This window comes from Oreochromis aureus, linkage group 20, assembly GCF_013358895.1.
Source record: "Oreochromis aureus strain Israel breed Guangdong linkage group 20, ZZ_aureus, whole genome shotgun sequence".
In the NCBI taxonomy this organism is placed as follows: Eukaryota; Metazoa; Chordata; class Actinopteri; order Cichliformes; family Cichlidae; genus Oreochromis; species Oreochromis aureus.
Window position 1 is genome coordinate 5,088,638 of NC_052961.1, and position 17,883 is coordinate 5,106,520.

General features: G+C 44.0%; 1 protein-coding gene across 2 annotated transcripts; it reads left to right on the forward strand.

Annotated features, from left to right (window-relative positions):
* Positions 1-1,417: 1,417 nt before the first annotated feature.
* srpk3 (SRSF protein kinase 3) lies at positions 1,418-17,157 on the forward strand. 2 transcript variants are annotated; one of them, XM_031759158.2, is made up of 17 exons: positions 1,418-1,899; positions 2,891-2,987; positions 7,481-8,673; positions 8,791-8,899; positions 8,988-9,075; positions 9,170-9,257; positions 9,792-9,898; positions 9,985-10,150; positions 10,531-10,556; positions 12,368-12,460; positions 12,551-12,602; positions 12,682-12,900; positions 13,866-13,963; positions 14,066-14,173; positions 14,818-14,887; positions 15,026-15,118; positions 15,291-17,157. In XM_031759158.2, the coding sequence occupies exons 1-17, from the start codon at positions 1,890-1,892 to the stop codon at positions 15,473-15,475; spliced, it is 2,802 nt and encodes a 933-aa protein (XP_031615018.1). In that variant the 5' UTR covers positions 1,418-1,889; the 3' UTR covers positions 15,476-17,157. The 2 variants fall into 2 exon arrangements, with proteins under 2 accessions (XP_031615018.1, XP_031615019.1); XM_031759159.2 differs by having other exon boundaries at positions 2,894-2,987.
* The last annotated feature ends 726 nt before the right edge of the window (positions 17,158-17,883 follow it).

Consider the following 17,883-nt stretch of genomic DNA (forward strand, 5'->3'; position numbering starts at 1 on the left):
ATGAAGTTCATCAGCCTCCACTCTGCATGTGTGGATGAAGTGCACTGAGATACATTCTCCCTTTCAGACTCTCCTTCCCATCTTCACCTCACCGGAGGTACTCAGTCCATCCAAGCCTTCATCTTAATCTTCACCACCATCAGGGCCTAAACTCCGGGGGTCCTTTCCTAAATCCTGTCACTGCTGGGATTCCATTCTGCCATGATGGGTCATCAGAGTCCAGTGGCCAAATAGATGAATTAATTTCTCTGTCTCAATAGATTTTGTTCAGTTCTTCCAAATGATCTCTCCTTATTGAAATATCTGGCACAGCTGCAGTGTGCATCCTTTACTGTTATATTATTGCCTAATTACAGCTGTTTTTATGATCTCATCTCAGAGATTATGATAACATATGTTACAATATTTCATATTGAACCTTTATTTAAATTCATAATAAGGCAATGTGACAAGATAGCATAACTTTCAGGTAAACAAAGGGCAGTAAGAATGTGTGACCATTCTTACTGATCAAAAATATTTGAAACTACTTCTAGAGAAAAATACTAATACTAATATTCCAGCTGTGTGTGTGTTGGCTCTTATATTTTCATCCTGGATTACAGCTCCCCTGGCAAACCACCTCTGACCTCCAGATGCACTTTTTGAACTTCAGCATGGCTCACAGAGATCAATTTCTCATCATGGGCGGAGATGAGACAAAAATGTGAGAAATGACAAAAGCCCTTTGATGAATGTAAGCATTCTGTGTGCACAAAACCCGCAATATACAAGTTCTTGAGCTGAATGCAACTGGAATCTGCCTCAGCATCAGCTCTGCTGCAGCAGATGCTGGAGGAAAATGAAGCCTGCCATCCCGCTGTGATTACAGATAGTGAATTAACCACATCCCAGCACACATGGGAGAAGTTTGCCTTCAGCACTTTATGACAGCAAGAAGAAGAAGAAAAGCTTTCTGACAGATATTCTTTCTAAGCCTGGCTAACATTGTGACAGGGTCTATTTTAACAGAAACCACAGCCAAGGAGTTTCGTGGCTTAAACCTAAACGGTGAATGCTGTGCATATATTCCACTGTTTAATCTCAGCAGTCCTGCAAAGTGCTTAACAATGTGTCTCTCATTCACTCAATGACAGGCGTGTCATGAGAAAGCAGCATCATGCTCAAGGACACTTAGACACTAATAAATAAATAGAAATAGTAACTATGTGCACATGCATCCTATCCTGGTCTCCCAGTATTAACCAACATCAGCATCATTAGCAGATTCAGCTTACTTCCTCTGACTTCTCTGACGTCATCTTTGCACATCAACAATAAGAAGCTGCACTGGGTTGCTGCTGTTTTGTTATCACAGACACCCTAAATTACCTTCTAGATGCGCCACTGCTCCCAGTTTAGCTCGTGGCCGGTCACTGCGCATGCGTAAAGCCCGGTGTCCGGTGTCAGGCTGTCAGCAGCTGTTGAGTCCATGAACGGCAAGACCGAGACAGCAAATTAAACACACCCAAATAAAGCGTGCGGACCAGGTTCTGGACCAGCTCAGAGACGAACAAGTCGGGGCGGATTCAGCAGGACCAGCTGGTGATCTGCAGCTGGAGCTAACGGAGCTAACAGGCTAACTGACAGCGGACCGACAGCTGTTATCTAACGGGCTAACGGACAGGCCAGCGGCTCGTGGTAACCACGCTGCACCGTGCGGATCCACCTCGACCCGATCTAATTTTTGGACCTTCGGAACCTCCTGCAGCCGCATTGTCTACGGGGTCCAGCGGCTGTTTTTTTGTGAAGCTCGACCGGGTCGAGGAGGCTCGAGAGCAGTCAGAGCACGTCAGCCCGGACGGGACAGACGCTCTCTGACCGGTTCGGACTGAGGACCGGGAGCCGAGATGCTGATAGGTAAAGTAGACTGGATTTGGTTCGGTGTTCCGGCTCGGTACAGTTGGAGTCAACGCTAACAAGCTAAGCTAGCTCGCATCAGCTTGAGGTACCAGGCTGTGACACACACGGACTGGGGCTTCGGGTTCCGCCAACTTCATTGCCAGACTCCATTCGAAAAATGTTGGACTCAAAGGGTTTTGCCTCTCTATCAGATAACTGTCGAATTCACCGGCCTGATTTAAGTCTCAATTTAAATAAAAACGTCTGCTGATAAATTCGGCACACGATTGAGCCTCCAGGTGACACTTCATTAACTCAAATCTGAAATGTATTTCATGATTGTCGCCTCTACACCACCCCATCCCGGGTTCAGGGTTATGGAGAACAGGATCTTTGGAGTTATGGTTTTCGGTCATAAACGTGCAACCTTGTGTTGTGTGTTTTCACGCCGTACTGTAGGGTTGTGTCAGGTTACCATCATCTGGTGCTGTTTTCTCTTGTAATAGTTGTGTAGGTGCTCCACTGTGAAAACCCCCCCAAATTTAGGAATTTTATGAATGGTGTTTGGTTCCTGTTCTACTGTTTTGTCGCGAATCTAGGGAATATATGCATGACAGCTGGTTATAATGTGTTGGATATTTGTAGCAGTGATGTGTGTGTACTAAGTACTGTTTTCTTGTATTTTATTAATTAGTATCAGACATCAGAATAAACAGTAACATGTAATTGGCAGTTTTACATCTTACTTTATGCAAATGAAACTATAGAATATACAAAAGATTACTTTTTGTAAAATGCAGATAACATAATGCTTATCTAAATTATCTAATATTTATCGAACAGATCAGAGTTATGATAGTGTTGTTTTAAAGCATTTTGATTATTTATTTATGATGATTTCTTAACAGGAAGGCTCACATCACTGGATTTTCACATTTTTAATGGGGTTTGTTATGTGATTGAACCTTGTGTTAATGATGTATTTTAAAGACGTTGTTCCTCCTCTCAGCAGCTGTCGGTGCCGGATCCGGAAACCCCGCCGGCACGGGCAAGAAACACCGTCGCAGAGGCAAGAAACACCGGAGAATCCGAGCCGAAGAGAACCGGTAAGAAACCAGCAGAGACTGTGGACTGGATCAGCTGCTTACCCCATACACAAACTCACAGGCTAAATTTAGAGGAGTGTCTTAATGTGAGTGCATGTGGGCGCACTCCAAGAAAATTGGTTTTAACTTCCTGTGTGTCACCTCCATTCATTTAGAGCATTGATTTTTAGTCCTTAATCTGATTTCCTGATTGCATCATATTAGCAAGTTCTGAAAAGTTTGAGCTCATTTATCTTATCGAAGAACCATCTCTGGTGTCTTAATGAGCTTTCACTTTTTCTAATTTGTGTAACTTTAAAGTTCAAGATTGCCTCATGTCCTATTTATGCTTTAATATCACAGAAACACATTCGAACCAACCTGTTTATTTTTCCCCTTGTCTGAACTTAACCAGCATCTTCAGCTGTGGGGAAACCTTTTTAGATTTTCTTTGTTTCTCCATAAAAGTGACGTTACACAAGTCCTAAAACTAGACAAAAATAACGTAACTAAATGGGTAAAATGCAAATATTGTAATTTGTTGATTTATTTTCAGAAAATGACTCAGTAGTACTTATCTGTGGGGGGAGGTGAAAGTGTGTGAAGGATTAGCCGTAGATTTGAAGATGAACTTATCAGATGTTTTTTATTCAATGGGATTGCAATCAGGTGTGAGTGAGCTCGCTTTTTCCTTGCAGGTCATAGATCTATCAAAGTGTGGTTATCAGAACCCATGTTAATGTTCATAAGTGTGTCATCACTGTGCAACGTCGGTGCACATTCTCCACATATTATGTAGAGAAAGCAGACGGCTTTTTGAGCAGTGCTTTGTAAGTGGATGAGCCTGTTACAGAACTGTGTAGGTTTAACTTTGGAGCATCATCTGTAGAAAAAGGAAAACACTGCATTTCAGCATAAGAACCTAATCCCATCTGTGAAACATGGTGGTAGTAGTATCGTGGTTTGGGCTTGTTTTCTGAATTCTGAATCATGCCAGCAAACTTTGAAGGATAATTTCAGGAAACTTGAAATAGGAGAAAGTCGATCATGCACCAAGAAAATAAGCATCAGCATACACACTGTTCGTGCAAAGAATCATCAGAGAATAACTCCTGCAAGCCGGTGTGCAGGACTAATCAAGAGTTATGTTTAGTAGTTATCGCAGCATCGATGGGTTTGCACCAGTTACTGAAGCACAGGTTTATATTGTTTCCCTTTTATGGTTATGTAAATTAATCAACAGCTAAGACCAATATTTATATTGAGTTTGGTTAATATGGTTCTTATTTCTACCTCTATGACATCTTTGTGCAGAAATATAGAAAACTGCAGATCCCTCAGCTGTACCAGAGTAAAGCTCTAAGTGCACAGACAGCTTTGTTTTTGTTCTTTTTTCTTTTTTTTTACAGAAAAATAATCTTTTGAATCTTGCCGTTGATGGTATTTGAAATCCATCACAAAAACAGCCTCTGCACACAGTTTTTCTTTTCTTTCTTCTGCTCTGCTCTCGCAGTGCTCTCAGTCCATCTCTGGGAACACTTCTGTGCTCTTCACTGGCACTTCTCTCTCACGACCACTTAAATTCAAGAAAGGTCGAGACTTAAGGTATCAACACTGAAGTTAATGATAGAGAAGAAAAATTTAAAGAAGATGGTTTTTGTAACCTAGCAACAACAATCTCTCTGGCTGTGGACACGGACCCTAACAGAACGAGTGCAACATCTGCACCTGAGAGTGTTTCTGTTCTGCTAATATCCAGCTGTGTATGTTTATGCAGTTTAAGAAGCCCCTCAGTCCTCATGTCTAAATGTGGTCTTTTAGCTCCTGTCTCTTTAAGACCACTTTTCCCAAAAGCCCACTTTCTTCTGATTGGCCATCTCCAGGAAGTCTGCTGAGAGGCAGTACTCGTAGTTATCAGGGGTGCTCACTGATAACTCGCACTGTATGGGCATATGGTAGTCATTGTCATTGACCATGGAACCGTACGTTACAAACTGGACATCAGGTTGTGTTTGGTGAGACTTCTGATGAGTCGACCCCTGCTGGTCATTAGAAAGAATGTAGGTGAAAGTACTTTACCTTTTTACACTGAGGCTATCGAGTCACTGGCTGTTTTGGACGCTACACAGAGCCTCGTTCACATGGCCTCCCAACCATTTACCTTTGACTTTATGCCTCTGCAGGTTTAAACTCAAGAACAGCTACCATGTCAAACGTTTAGTATTTTTACTCCTGAGCCGTAAAATGCTGACGGGGTGTTGTTGTCACCGACCGGGACAGGCAGCCGGTGTTGATATCCACGTTTGTGAATGTGATAACTCAAAAACGAGGTGACGTAGTAGCACCTTAGGTGTATCTGCTAAAAATCTCGAACGAGTTCAAATCTCAGTGACTTTGACCTCGAGGTCAAGTTTTCTGAATATTTTGTGAATGTAATAACTCTATAACAAGGTTTTGAAATTGATACCATAGGTGTGTCTACTCCGAGGCTGAGGGGCAGCACTGGCGGTTGGCAGTATTTTAAATATTTGACAGGGACAAACACGGTCTTTATTTGTGCACAGAAGGGGAAAGTCTCTGTGGAGCCATCCAGCCTGCTGTCTGCTATCCGCTACCTGGGTCTGATTGAAAATGAGTTAATTGGTAGGTGCTGATTTCCATGGAAGTATTTGGAGTGATGGAGAACAGCTTTAGGCTGAAGTTTTTCAAAGTTTGCTGGTAGCTTTGGTTTTTCAGGTAACTGAAGAAACAGTAATACAGACGTTAAGACGAAGCGGAGGTCTCCTTTCATGGTTCATGGCTGGCATTGCACTGGCTGAGTAATGACCTTTAATTTTCCATGACTGAAGAGCTGCCTGCCAGACCGAAGTGAGGGCATCAACACCTGTGACAGTTAATTCAATCAGACTGGGTATTTACTGAGTTTAACAGCGCATGAATGATGACTGACAGATTTCCAGTGAAAGTTTTGAGCTGTGAGTCTTGTCGATAAACAGCTCGTCAGATAACGACATACAACATGTCAGCGAAACAGCTAGCCTGCTGCAGGCTTCCTGCTAAGCTAGCTGCTGTCCCGCTGACAGAAACAGGTTTGGTCTCAGCCTGAAGACACTCAGATCCAATAATAGAACCGGAGACTGAATTATGATCCCACAACACACACACACACACACACACACACACACACACACACACACACACACACACACACACACACACACACACACACGTGCGCACTTCAGTCTATTTCAGTACAGCTCAGGCAAACTTCAACAATGTCCATGACTCAGATGTGACGGAAAGCAGCTCTGTGTGTGTGTGTGTCTGTGTCTGTCTGTGTCTGTGTGTGTGTTATTTGATCTCTGCGGGTTATCTGTGTCCAGAATGAGATAATCACTGAGCTTGTCAGTCCACAGAGCTAAAGGTTAGTGTTTTTGTTTGTTTGTTTTTGTTTTTAAAAGTTTTTTAAAATTATTTTTACATAAACAAACAAAACAAACAAACAAACTGCTTCTCTGATTCCACCCACAGCAGTTCGTACACCAGCAAACAAAACACACACACACACACACACACACACACACACACACACACACACACACACACACACACACACACACACACACACACAGCTGCTTCAATTCAGAAAGCACAAAATAAACAACTTCTCCAAATCTTCATCCAAATGTCAAAATGAGTCCTTCAACCTTCATATTTTACTGTACGCATTTTTTCTGTGTGTATGAGGTTTCACGTGACTTGTCTTTATCAGGGTGTTACGTGTGGTCTGAGAGTTTATATTCCTGAAACGCTTCCAGCAACTTTTTGACATTTCAGCGACTGAGGTTCATCCTCGTTGGTTTGTTTTCTCCACGATTTAAATGAGCTTTTCAAATTTCTTTGAAATAGTCTTCTTACACATGAGTTACTCCGTTCTCGAAGTCTTTTAATCTTTCCACATGATTGAACACTGTGAAATTATTATTATTATTATTATTGTTATCATTGTTATTATCAACTGGGGTTTTTCCTGGCTAAAAATGTGCCTTTTGATTGCACATAAGCACGACTGGTCCCCTGGTCGTATATAAAAGCTGCATAATGATGAGGCACAGTGTCACTGTTACTTTATTCAACTGAAATCTCTGCATTTATTGGTATTTTTGGCCCTTTGAGAGACACAAAGGCATTTAATTTAAAATCTAATTAAAAAGTAGGTTTTTTGTCACTGTCCATTTTTGACTTTTGGTGGATGAAACATTTTTATACATAAGAGAAACCCTGATCAGGCTCACGTAGCTGCCACTCGTGTGGGTTTGTAGCTTTCCCCTGTAACCCACGTCTAAGATTCACAGGTGAATTACCTTTAATACTTTTGTTAGCAAACTAAGTATCTAAAAAATGTCCCCATAATTCTTGCCGATTATGAATTTTCTATTTATTTTTTTTTACTGGGAGTTTACTGACCTGTATTCTCAGGCCACTCAATATACTCTACTTTCTTTTACCATTAGGTCTGATGACCTCTGTAACCTTCAGGCTCTGGATGCTGACAGCAGGGTACCCACAGCACCCCCACAGACCGCTCTGCCACCCCATGAAAGCACTCCAGACACAACCACGCCGCATGGAAATGCGTTAGCATGTCCAGAAGATCCCAGAAGCACTCCAGAAGTAACCACACCGCACAAAAGCGCGTCAAAATCTCCAGAATATCCCAGAAGCGCTTCAGACACAACTGCACTACACGAAAACATGTCAACATCTCCAGAAGATCCCCGAAGCACTCCAGAAGTAACCACACCGCACAAAAGCGCGTCAAAATCTCCAGAATATCCCAGAAGCACTTCAGACACAACTGCACTACATGAAAACATGTCAACATCTCCAGATGATCCTAGAAGCACTCCAGAAGTAACCATGCCACATGAAAACACCTCAGCATGTTCAGAAGATCCCTATGAAACCACCACGGCACCCCACCAAGAACCTCCACAGGAGCCCATACGAACACCCCCGTTAACCACTGAAATCACAGCGCTGAATGCTCCCCGTACACCGTCACCACCTCCCCTCCAGATCTCATCACCATTTCTAGGCACAATAATTTCCCCCGAGGAACCCCTGGTACCTCCTCAAACTACCCTCAGCAGCTACAAGTTTTGCAACCGGTCACCTCCTGCAGCTTCTCCACATTCTCCTCACAGTCCCAGCCAACCACTGCCAACTGTTACTCAGAGTAATAATACCCAGGATTCCTCCAGATCGCCTCACAGAACTCTTCAGTCCGTCACAGCAGACGGCCAAACAGAGCTCTACAAATCGCCTCCTACCTCACCACACACGGTTACCCACAATGCCTTTAAGTCCCCGTCAGTGTCTGCTACGCATCCTGCCAAAGCTCCTCCCACTCCTCCGTTAAGCCCCTCCCAACCCGATCCTTACCTGCTTACCTCAGTGACCTTTACGTCCAGTGTCTCCTCCCACCTGTACTCCCCCCTCTGCTCCTCCTCCCCCTCTTTCATGCGCTCTCTCGACTCTCTGGGACCTCCCATTAGCCTGCCTCCCATGATTCCAACGGCAACCCATCAACTGACCTCACCTCCTCCAGCTATGACCCCGCCCCCTCCAGAGTTAACCCCACCCCCAGCCCAGCTGCTGGGCTCTGATGATGAGGAGCAGGAGGACCCGTCAGATTACTGTAAAGGTGAGCATTTATCAGAGAAACCTCAGGAGTCCATACTGGATCCCTGCAAGAGTAAAGCTCTGGTGTGGGTTTAAAAATAAAATAAGAGATCCTGTTTCTTCTCTTTCTGTGTTCCAGGTGGATACTACCCTGTGGATATTGGTGATCTGTTTAACGGGAGGTACCACGTGGTCAGGAAACTGGGCTGGGGACACTTTTCCACCGTCTGGCTCTGCTGGGATCTGCAGTACGGCACACATGATGTTTTGAAGACAGTTCGTTGGCTTTTTGCACGGTTTCTGTTGTCACATGATCTGAATGTGTGTCTGATTCAGGAAGAAGCGTTTTGTGGCGCTGAAAGTGGTGAAGAGCGCTCCTCATTACACTGAGACGGCTCTGGACGAGATCAAACTGCTGCGATGTGTGAGTGTTTGGTCTCTCATGCTTTCTCTAAACAACGACAACAACCTAGCCTGTGGCTCAGGTAACCAGTCTGAGTGTCTGTCTGTCCCTCCAGGTGAGAGACAGCGACCCCTCTGACCCCTACAGGGAAACCATCGTCCAGCTCATTGACGACTTCAAGATCTCTGGAGTCAATGGAGTGCGTATCCTTTAACCAAGTTTTCTAATTTCTTTTTTTAAAGATGTATTTTTCCATCTCTGAGAATGACGCCCAGTGCTAATTAGTGGACAATATAAAAAATGACCCCCTTGCTTATAATTTGAAAGTTCAGTCGCTGCTGTGGAGCTAGCTCCAGCATTTCCCCTGTAGCTTTTTCATACTGGAAAGCTGACCAGTCGCTGTTGTTGTGATTCATTGAATCATTCAGCGGCTGTGCCACAGTCTGGTCCTGCAGTGGGACAGACAACCTGTGCTATACTTTGGTGAGGTATTTTAAGGTGGTGTTGTGTAAATCTACTCGGGCTGGAAACATCATATCAAAGCAAATCTGCTGGTTCTGTTCTGGAGATTCGCCAGCACATGAAGACCCAGTTAGCAAGCAGGACAGGTTCATCCGTGAAGGAGACTTGCTGGAGAGGAAGCTGATTATGTTTTTCCATTACTTTTTACCAAGTAGACTTGGTACTTGTGTGGCACTGTTTAATGATGGGCTGTCAGTTTCCTCAGCCGTTCTCAGATGTCTGTATGGTTCTGGAGGTTTTGGGCCACCAGCTCTTAAAGTGGATCATCAAGTCAAACTACATGGGACTTCCTCTGGCCTGCGTCAAGACCATCATCAGACAGGTAGCACATGCAAACAGAGATCTATACGGTATATGTACAGTGACTTGGACATGCTGACTGGCACGGACTCGGCTGTGTGCTTGCAGGTGCTGCAGGGTCTGGATTACCTCCACACCAAGTGTAAGATCATCCACACTGACATCAAACCAGAGAACATCCTGCTGGAGGTTGATGAGGTTTATATCAGGAGATTGGCAGCTGAAGCTACTATCTGGCAGAGAGCTGGAGCCCCACCCCCTTCTGGATCATCAGGTGATCAGCTGCTATGTGATTGGTCGGAACTAGGAAGTGTTAGTGTCTGTTAGTAGGTGTTTGAAATGAACCTGCTAATGAAGCTTTTGCCAAGTGTTTCCAATCGAAGTGAGAAATAGATCAGTGAGCTCTGTCAGATTAGAAACAGAAATGTTTAATGCTAAGACGTGAGTCCACACAGTTACTGGGAGCTGTGGTTTCCACTCCATCCAGAGAGACATCTACCTGCCTGTCTGTCTGCTTTCTGAGCTGCCTCCTTCTCCTTTCTTACACAGTTCTAACTGCACTGTTTCTCCTGTCTCTCTGTTTTCCTCCTTTTCTTCTTCCTGTTTCTGCCGTTTCCTCCCTGTTTGTCTGTCCCTGTGTGTCTCTCTCTCTAGTTAGCACGGCTCCCAGGGATCTAGAGGTAAGTGTCCAGATGTGATGCCTACTGTGTTCAAGTGCAACCTCTAAACACCTCTTTTCCTTATCTGGCTTCAAATACCCTAAAATGATCAATCAGGCTAAGCAGTCACGTGGAGATTATCGGCTTGATACGTTTAGTTAGAATCACCACAAACTCCAGTGGCAATTGCTCACAGTATATAGTCGACTGGAAACATGGAAAGGTCTACTAGCATATTTTTATATGCAGGTGTAGCTATAGTGTAAAAAAGCACTGTATTAATGTGTGAGCGTAAAACAGTGTGAGTGGCCAGTAAAACTGGAAAGTCCTGGAACCAGTCCTGTTAAAACCAGAAAAAAATCAGACTGTGTGAATTATTGGACTGATCAGTATCACCGTCCCAACACTGAAGCACAGCAAGATCAGACTCGTGTGATAGATCATTTTAAAATAATTATTTTTCAGCTGGTGTTGAAATGTGAGAGCAGGTAAATACAAAAGTAATAAATGTAGAAGCTCCCTTATTCACGAGAGGTCGCCACAGCAGGTAGCTTCACACCAGGGACCTTCTGCATGTTACACTATGGAGCCACAAGTAGGTAAAAAGTTCACAATCAACCTGGTAATACGCTGGTGTGCAACTAAAAGGGTTTGCTGTTTTTATATGAAGCAAAATGGCTCTAAGATTACTTGCAGCCCGTTGGACAGAAATTTAGGCAGGAATTGTGTTTTCACTTCTGCTGAGTCTGTATCTCTCACTGATGCTAATCAGGAAGGAAAAATTATTAATTAATTAATTATTTATGTCTCAAAAAACTGGAGAAACTCCTTCTGCCAGCATTATATGTGCTGCATACCTGCAGAGAAGGGGTTGGGAACTCCAGGCCTCGAGGGCCGGTGTTCTGCAGGTTTTAGTTCTCACCCTGGGTCAACACACCTGAATCAAATGATTAGTTCATTACCAGGCCTCTGGAGAACTTCAAGACATTTTGAGGAGGTAATTTAGCCATTTAAATCAGCTGTGTTGGATCAGGGATATATCTAAAACCTGCAGGGCACCGGCCCTCGAGGCCTGGAGTTCCCCACCCCTGCTCTAAGGTATCTCAAACAGGATAAGTTATCCTGGCGTTGTTCTCCCATAAGAACTGAACTGCTTTGTGACACTGAAAAACTGAGGTCAAACCTGTAGTTACAATTACAATTACAATTACAATTGCACACACCTGCTGCTATATATTTTTAGTATTTTTAGTATTTTCTTTAGCACTATTTATATTATTTATATTACTATTACTGCTGCTACAGTCTTATGCTGCATTAAAACAAAAACACTTACCAACCACAACCTGGGACTACGTCAAGTAGACTAGTACACTACTTTCCAGGGCGCACTGTGGAACACTTTATTATATGTTATGTGTAGGTCGTGTCTTGTTATATCCTGTATGTTACCTAAATGTTGTGCATCTGCACTTTATTGTTGCCTATGTCTACGCATGGGACAGTGTGAAACATAATTTCAATTCCTTTGTATGGCAAGTACATCTGAAGAAATTGACAAATAAAACTGACTTTGACTTTGACTTTTGACTAGTTGCCTCACTCAGCCTCAGATCCTGCCTTGTAGTACAGGTATCAGATATGTTATAGCTGTAGTAAACTACTGCAAGCTGATTGGATGAAAGTCGAGTAAAGGAACTGTGTGCATGGATGTGTGTTGTCAGTAACAACAGGCGTGTGTTTGAGCATCTTGATTACAGAAACATAAAATTGTTACTGTCGTTGTTGAAGCTTCACTGTCCCGCTGCCTGTCTCGCCCTGTGTGCGCGCAGATTGGAAAACTGTCTAAAAACAAGAAGAAGAAGTTGAAAAGAAAAGCAAAGCGACAGCAGAAGTTGTTAGAGGAGAGACTGTTTGATATACAGGTACAGTAGTACTGCAGTAATAGTACTGTGAAACATGCTGCACTACTCCTCCAGCAGTACTGCAGGGTTTACTTTTCTGTTTGTGTTCAGAGGATGGAGGAAGAGGATGGTGTGCTGCAAGCTGAGGATGCAGACAGTATCGGTGAGTGTGACCGTTAGTAAAGGCTGAAGTAGAATTTGTTGTCTAACACAGTATAAATATGCTGTTTCTTTGTTCTTAGGCTCTCTGGTTGTCAATGGCAACACTTCCTGCTCTATAGCCAATAGCAAAACCAGCCCAGAGTCCAACTGCTCTTGGTTTGAGGATGGGTGTAACGGCCACGCCCCCGGACGGTTCTCCAGTCCCGCTTCTGGCCTATCAGGGTTCTCCAGCTCAGTGATGTCAGCAACGTCTGAATCGGCACTTTCTACTCAGTCTGGATACTCGAGTGGACGAGAAGGTTGGACACGCTCACACGTTTCAATTTAATACTTCGCCTTTAATCATTGTTTGTAGTCTATTTTTGTAGCAACTGAGAGATTTTTGGCCCATTCTCCCTAGAAAGACTTCCAGTTTTATGATATTCCAGTGTTATCTTTATCACACTGCTCTAAGTTATTCTACAGATTTTAGGATAAAGAGGTTCTGGTCAGGGGACTGAGGACCAGCCCTAGGAGGCATCCCATGCAATGATATGATGATGAAGCAAAGGAGTTGCTCTACTCTGAGCTCCTCCCACAGATCTTTCAGAGGAAGCTGATTTGTGCTCCTTGTATCAAAGTGATCCTCAGACTCAACAATTAACCCTAACCCTATCCAAAAAATGTTTTGTACACAACATAAGCTAACCACACTTGATGGGACTTCTTCAGCTCAATTGTTGGTTAGGGAACTCTGAACTAGAGGTGGAACGTGGCTCATTTGTACTCTGCCAAATGGAAGTTTAAATTTCCTGGACTGGGACCTCTGCCAAACGCTCCCACTCCACCCTCACTATATGTTTTAGTATGCCAGACATGCTTCCTCACCTCCTGATCCTACTCGCCGCTGAGTGGTGATCCTTTGACAGTTTGGCTCCTCTTCACCCAAACAGCTGAAAGAGTTATGATGCAGTCAGAAAATCTATAATTGAGTGGCGGCCTAGGATGTCCTGTTGCTAACTGGACTCGTGAACATGCTAATGCTCAAACACGGTGTTATGAGCAAACTGCAAGTCCAATAATAGAACACCACCCCTCGGCCCTCCAAGTTTCTCCATCATTCGCCACGTGAACACTGAAGCCACCCAGAAGTTCTTCCAGCACCTCACTCAGTGTCTGTACATTAGCCAGATCATCCTAACTGCTGCATTAACACAAACAGCAATAAAATCAGTTAAACTAATCAGGTTTAACTGATTTTTCTTTCTTTTTTTTTAAATTTCAGCATTTAGCGCCTCCGACTTTGTCCTCAGTCCTCTGGATCCCCGGAACGCAGACAAGATCAGAGTGAAGATCGCTGATCTGGGAAATGCATGCTGGGTGGTGAGAATCCTTTTTCACGCTCATCTCTTCCTCTCGTTTATTTTCCCGTCAGACCAATCAGATGGCTCCTCTCTCTTTTCCCGTCTTATGTCTCTTTTCTAGCACAAACACTTCACAGAGGACATTCAGACCAGACAGTACAGAGCTCTGGAGGTTCTGATTGGAGCAGAGTACGGACCCCCGGCTGACATCTGGAGCACTGCCTGCATGGTACACGTACTCACTGGTGCAAAATACATACACATGCTTTACATGCGGGATTTTCCCCAGTCTGACTGTTACAGCATATTCATCAGACCATTGTTGTGTGTAGCCAATAAATATTTTCCCTGTGTATAAATAAATAGGCCTTTTATTTCGAAAGCAAGTTCCTATAATAACCGAGATGAGAGCAGTGGTGTGTGAAACAACTCTGGTGACATTAGGCTGCCTAAATTCTGTGTTTTATACACGGTCCCTGCACGATCCCATTTCATTTAAAGTCATCTGATCTGGATAATTTAACGAAGATCGTTGTTTGTTTCAAGGTTGAGCTGACAGATGGGTAGAAACTGCATTTCATAAACAATCTGGCAACACATAAAAGTTGCTGATCTGTGTTTTTCTGTTATTCTGACTGTGGTTTGAGGGTCACACAGTAATGGGAGTGTTGGCTGTCACTGCACAAACTGATGCTCAGCAGGGATTTTGCAGGTCTCAGATTTGGTGTGGTGGTGTCAGGTCAAAGCCTCTCCCAGACCGATTTGTACTGCGACACCTGTGTGTCCTTCATCGGTGTTTTCCTGAGAAGTTATTGATGTGTGATTCAGTCAGTGGTCACATGACTAAATGAATCATTGATTTTGGTGTTTCAGGCGTTTGAGCTGGCAACAGGAGATTACCTGTTCGAGCCCCATTCAGGAGAAGACTACACCAGAGATGAAGGTACTACTGCACAGCTCGCAGTACACTCAGCTATACTACACACGCGCACGCGCACACACACGCAGACACACACAGTACTGTAGTGTTAGACTGACTGTGTTTACGCTACCTCAGTGTGACTTTCCCCTGTGTGTTCAGATCACATCGCTCACATCATCGAGCTGCTCGGGCCGATTCCTTTGCCCTTCGCTTTGTCTGGCAGATACTCCAGAGAGTACTTCAACAGGAGAGGTGAGACAGTTTACCTTCAGTACCTCTGATCCTAAACTGTAGAGAAAGGGGGTGAAAGTCAGAACTCTTATTGCTGCAGATGGTAAAGCTTGGGCGTTCTTCTCTCCTCCTTTTTCAGTGAACCTGGTCGTTTTTAAAGCCAGATGCCTCACTCTTCCTCTTCCTGTTTCAGGTGAGCTGCGTCACATCTCCAACCTGAAGCCGTGGGGTCTGTTCGAGGTTCTACTGGAGAAGTACGAGTGGCCGCTGGATCAGGCGGCTCAGTTCAGTGACTTCCTGCTGACCATGTTGGAGCTGCAGCCTGAGCGGAGAGCGACGGCAGCGGAGTGCCTGCAGCACCCGTGGCTGCAGACATAGATGCGCAGGCAGCCTCAGGGACTGCACGCAGAGACAGTCGGTGGTCGGGGAGGGTTGGAAGCGTCTGTTGATTTCACATAATGTGAGAAACTGTTATCTTGATCATGTGTCTGCGCTGATTCCTGAAATAACTGGATGATTGATTGATTGGCTGAGGCTGGATCCAAACTGAATCGGAGTCCTCACGTCTCATCTGTGAGTATTTTAATGTGTTCAGTATAATTTCTTATAGAAAACTCCACAGTTCTTCCAAGTTTCTTTTTTCTACATCAGACTTAAACCTGCGTCTCCTGCTGACTTGTGGGACTTCCTGTGTTTAAATAAGAGGCAGGTGGACTGGGGTCCGAACAGGCGATGCAGCAGTAAACACAGCCTGTTTTCTAAAGACCAGTTTAACCAACATGCAGTCTTTACTGATGTGTCCACTGAAGCCGAAATAATAAGCTGTGCTCTTCCTCCTTTGATCTTCCTGTGTTGATAAAGTTTGACTGTGCGGAGGTGAGTTTTTTGCCCTCCCCGTGGTCCGACGTTAGCGATCAGGGCCGTCCCGCTCCTAACTTTTATCAGCCGGTCGCAGACGTTTTTATCTCTTTATGCACACCTCACTAAAGTCTGCGTTTTTGCAGGCTTTGCTTGAGGATATTAGCGTAGTGTTGTGACGTTAAATATAGTTTTAGTGTTAAAAATAAGCATGGGAAAATGACGCTTAGTGTGTTGGTTTGCGGCAGAAGGAAATGCAGAACTGAATCAGAGCACATCGAAGTTCCTTATATTAAGAATTTAAAAAAATGTAAATTTTAATATTTATTAGTTACATTTCATTCACTGTAAGCGAACGACAGTGTTCAGTGATATGTCTCAGTGCTACGTCACTACTGTGTCGAGCACTCGCAGATTTTAACGCCCGGGCGATGCCAGTGAAGTGTGTGAGGGCGTTTGATGAGCGAGAGGTTTTTGTTTTGTGTGTTTGTTGCGTTTACACCTTTGTGTCTGTTATTAGTCACGAAAATGACGGGAAAATTAAAGCTGGGCTCACGTCCTAATCTGCTTCATCCTTGTCTGTCACTTTCAGTAAAGCAAGGATATCTCTGCTCTGAACCTTTTGCCATTGCTGTTCTTCCTCCTGCAGTTTTCTATAAGCAATCCACTGCTTTCATTTTTTTTAAATTAAATATGAAACTATGCTGAAATGCTAAAATGAGCCTAGCCGGTGTTGACGAAGCCTTATGGTGGAAACATTTGGATTCAGCCTCAGTCTTCTCACCTCTGCTGACCTTTGGCTCCGTTGTTGGATGAGTGAGTTTTAAGTTTCCTTCCTGCACTTTGTCTCTGTCCCGGTCACTCGGCTGCATTTCTGATTTCTGCTGAGTTCATATTTAACTGTCCCTTTGTCACTTCCTGCTGAACCCGTGAGATGATTATTGATTACTGATCAGAGACTTCTAGGACTCGTGAATCTCCCTGATGACTTTTGTTTAGACGAGCACACTGTAGCTTCCCGACAACAGTTGACCCCCACCCCTGTTCACCTGCCCTCACTTCTTTCTATGTTCATATGATAAATAGTGCCTTGAAATAACCCCACCCCCTCCTCCCCATCACATTGATATAATAAGGTTGTTTTTTTCTACATGTCAGTGTGGAATGTTTATTCTGTGAAAATAAAGATGAATGAACACTCACCTGACTTTTAGTTGAAGCTTTACCGATCACCTTCAGTATATGCTGGGTTACTGCTGTTTATCACCTCCTTTATATGCATTATTTCATGAATAATTCATCTGACTTCTTTTTAATCAGTCATTAGAAGAAAAACCTGAAACTGAAGACGTCGCCTTTCACTGAAGCCATTCTCACTGCTTTATAACCTCCTGAGATGACGAGAGACATCTGCTTATTTCAATGTATCCGCTTAAATTTAAGGGGAGCCTGCTTTTCAACACATAAATCGTACAAGAAGCCGGGGCTGATTCTGTGTCAGAGCCGGATTTAGCTGCTGATGGGCCTGTGGCAGAAACTGATCCTGGGAAAACACCAATTGCAGCTGCATTACATTACAACTGTGGTGTGCTGGTTAAGGCCTCGCTCACACAGGCCCAGTGACCGATCAGTGACCCCCCCCTCCCCCTCCCTATTTAGGGAAAAACGTGTATTCCCAGCTGGTTGGCGAGAACTGCAACTGGTTGCAGAGAAAGACACGGTCCAAAAGTTACTCTGTGAGTAGTTCAAGGTGCCTGTAGACTAAGCCGATCATGTTCACTCAAAACAATGCTTGCATTTCGAGCAGACGCATTTGCAGTTGACTCTGCTCGCTGCTAAAAATAATTTTTTTTCCTTTAATGCACAGAGCAAATAAGGAGAGCAGGAAGTCGGGCACAGAGAGGCCATCTATATTTCAAATTAAGACC

What these genes read in the sequence shown, in the direction of transcription:
- srpk3 (XM_031759158.2), top strand. An exon ending in ATCCGAGCCGAAGAGAACCG is followed by an intron (nt 2,988 to 7,480) that starts GTAAGAAACCAG and finishes TTTTACCATTAG; the next exon opens with GTCTGATGACCTCTGTAACC. An exon ending in ATACTCGAGTGGACGAGAAG is followed by an intron (nt 12,901 to 13,865) that starts GTTGGACACGCT and finishes TTTAAATTTCAG; the next exon opens with CATTTAGCGCCTCCGACTTT.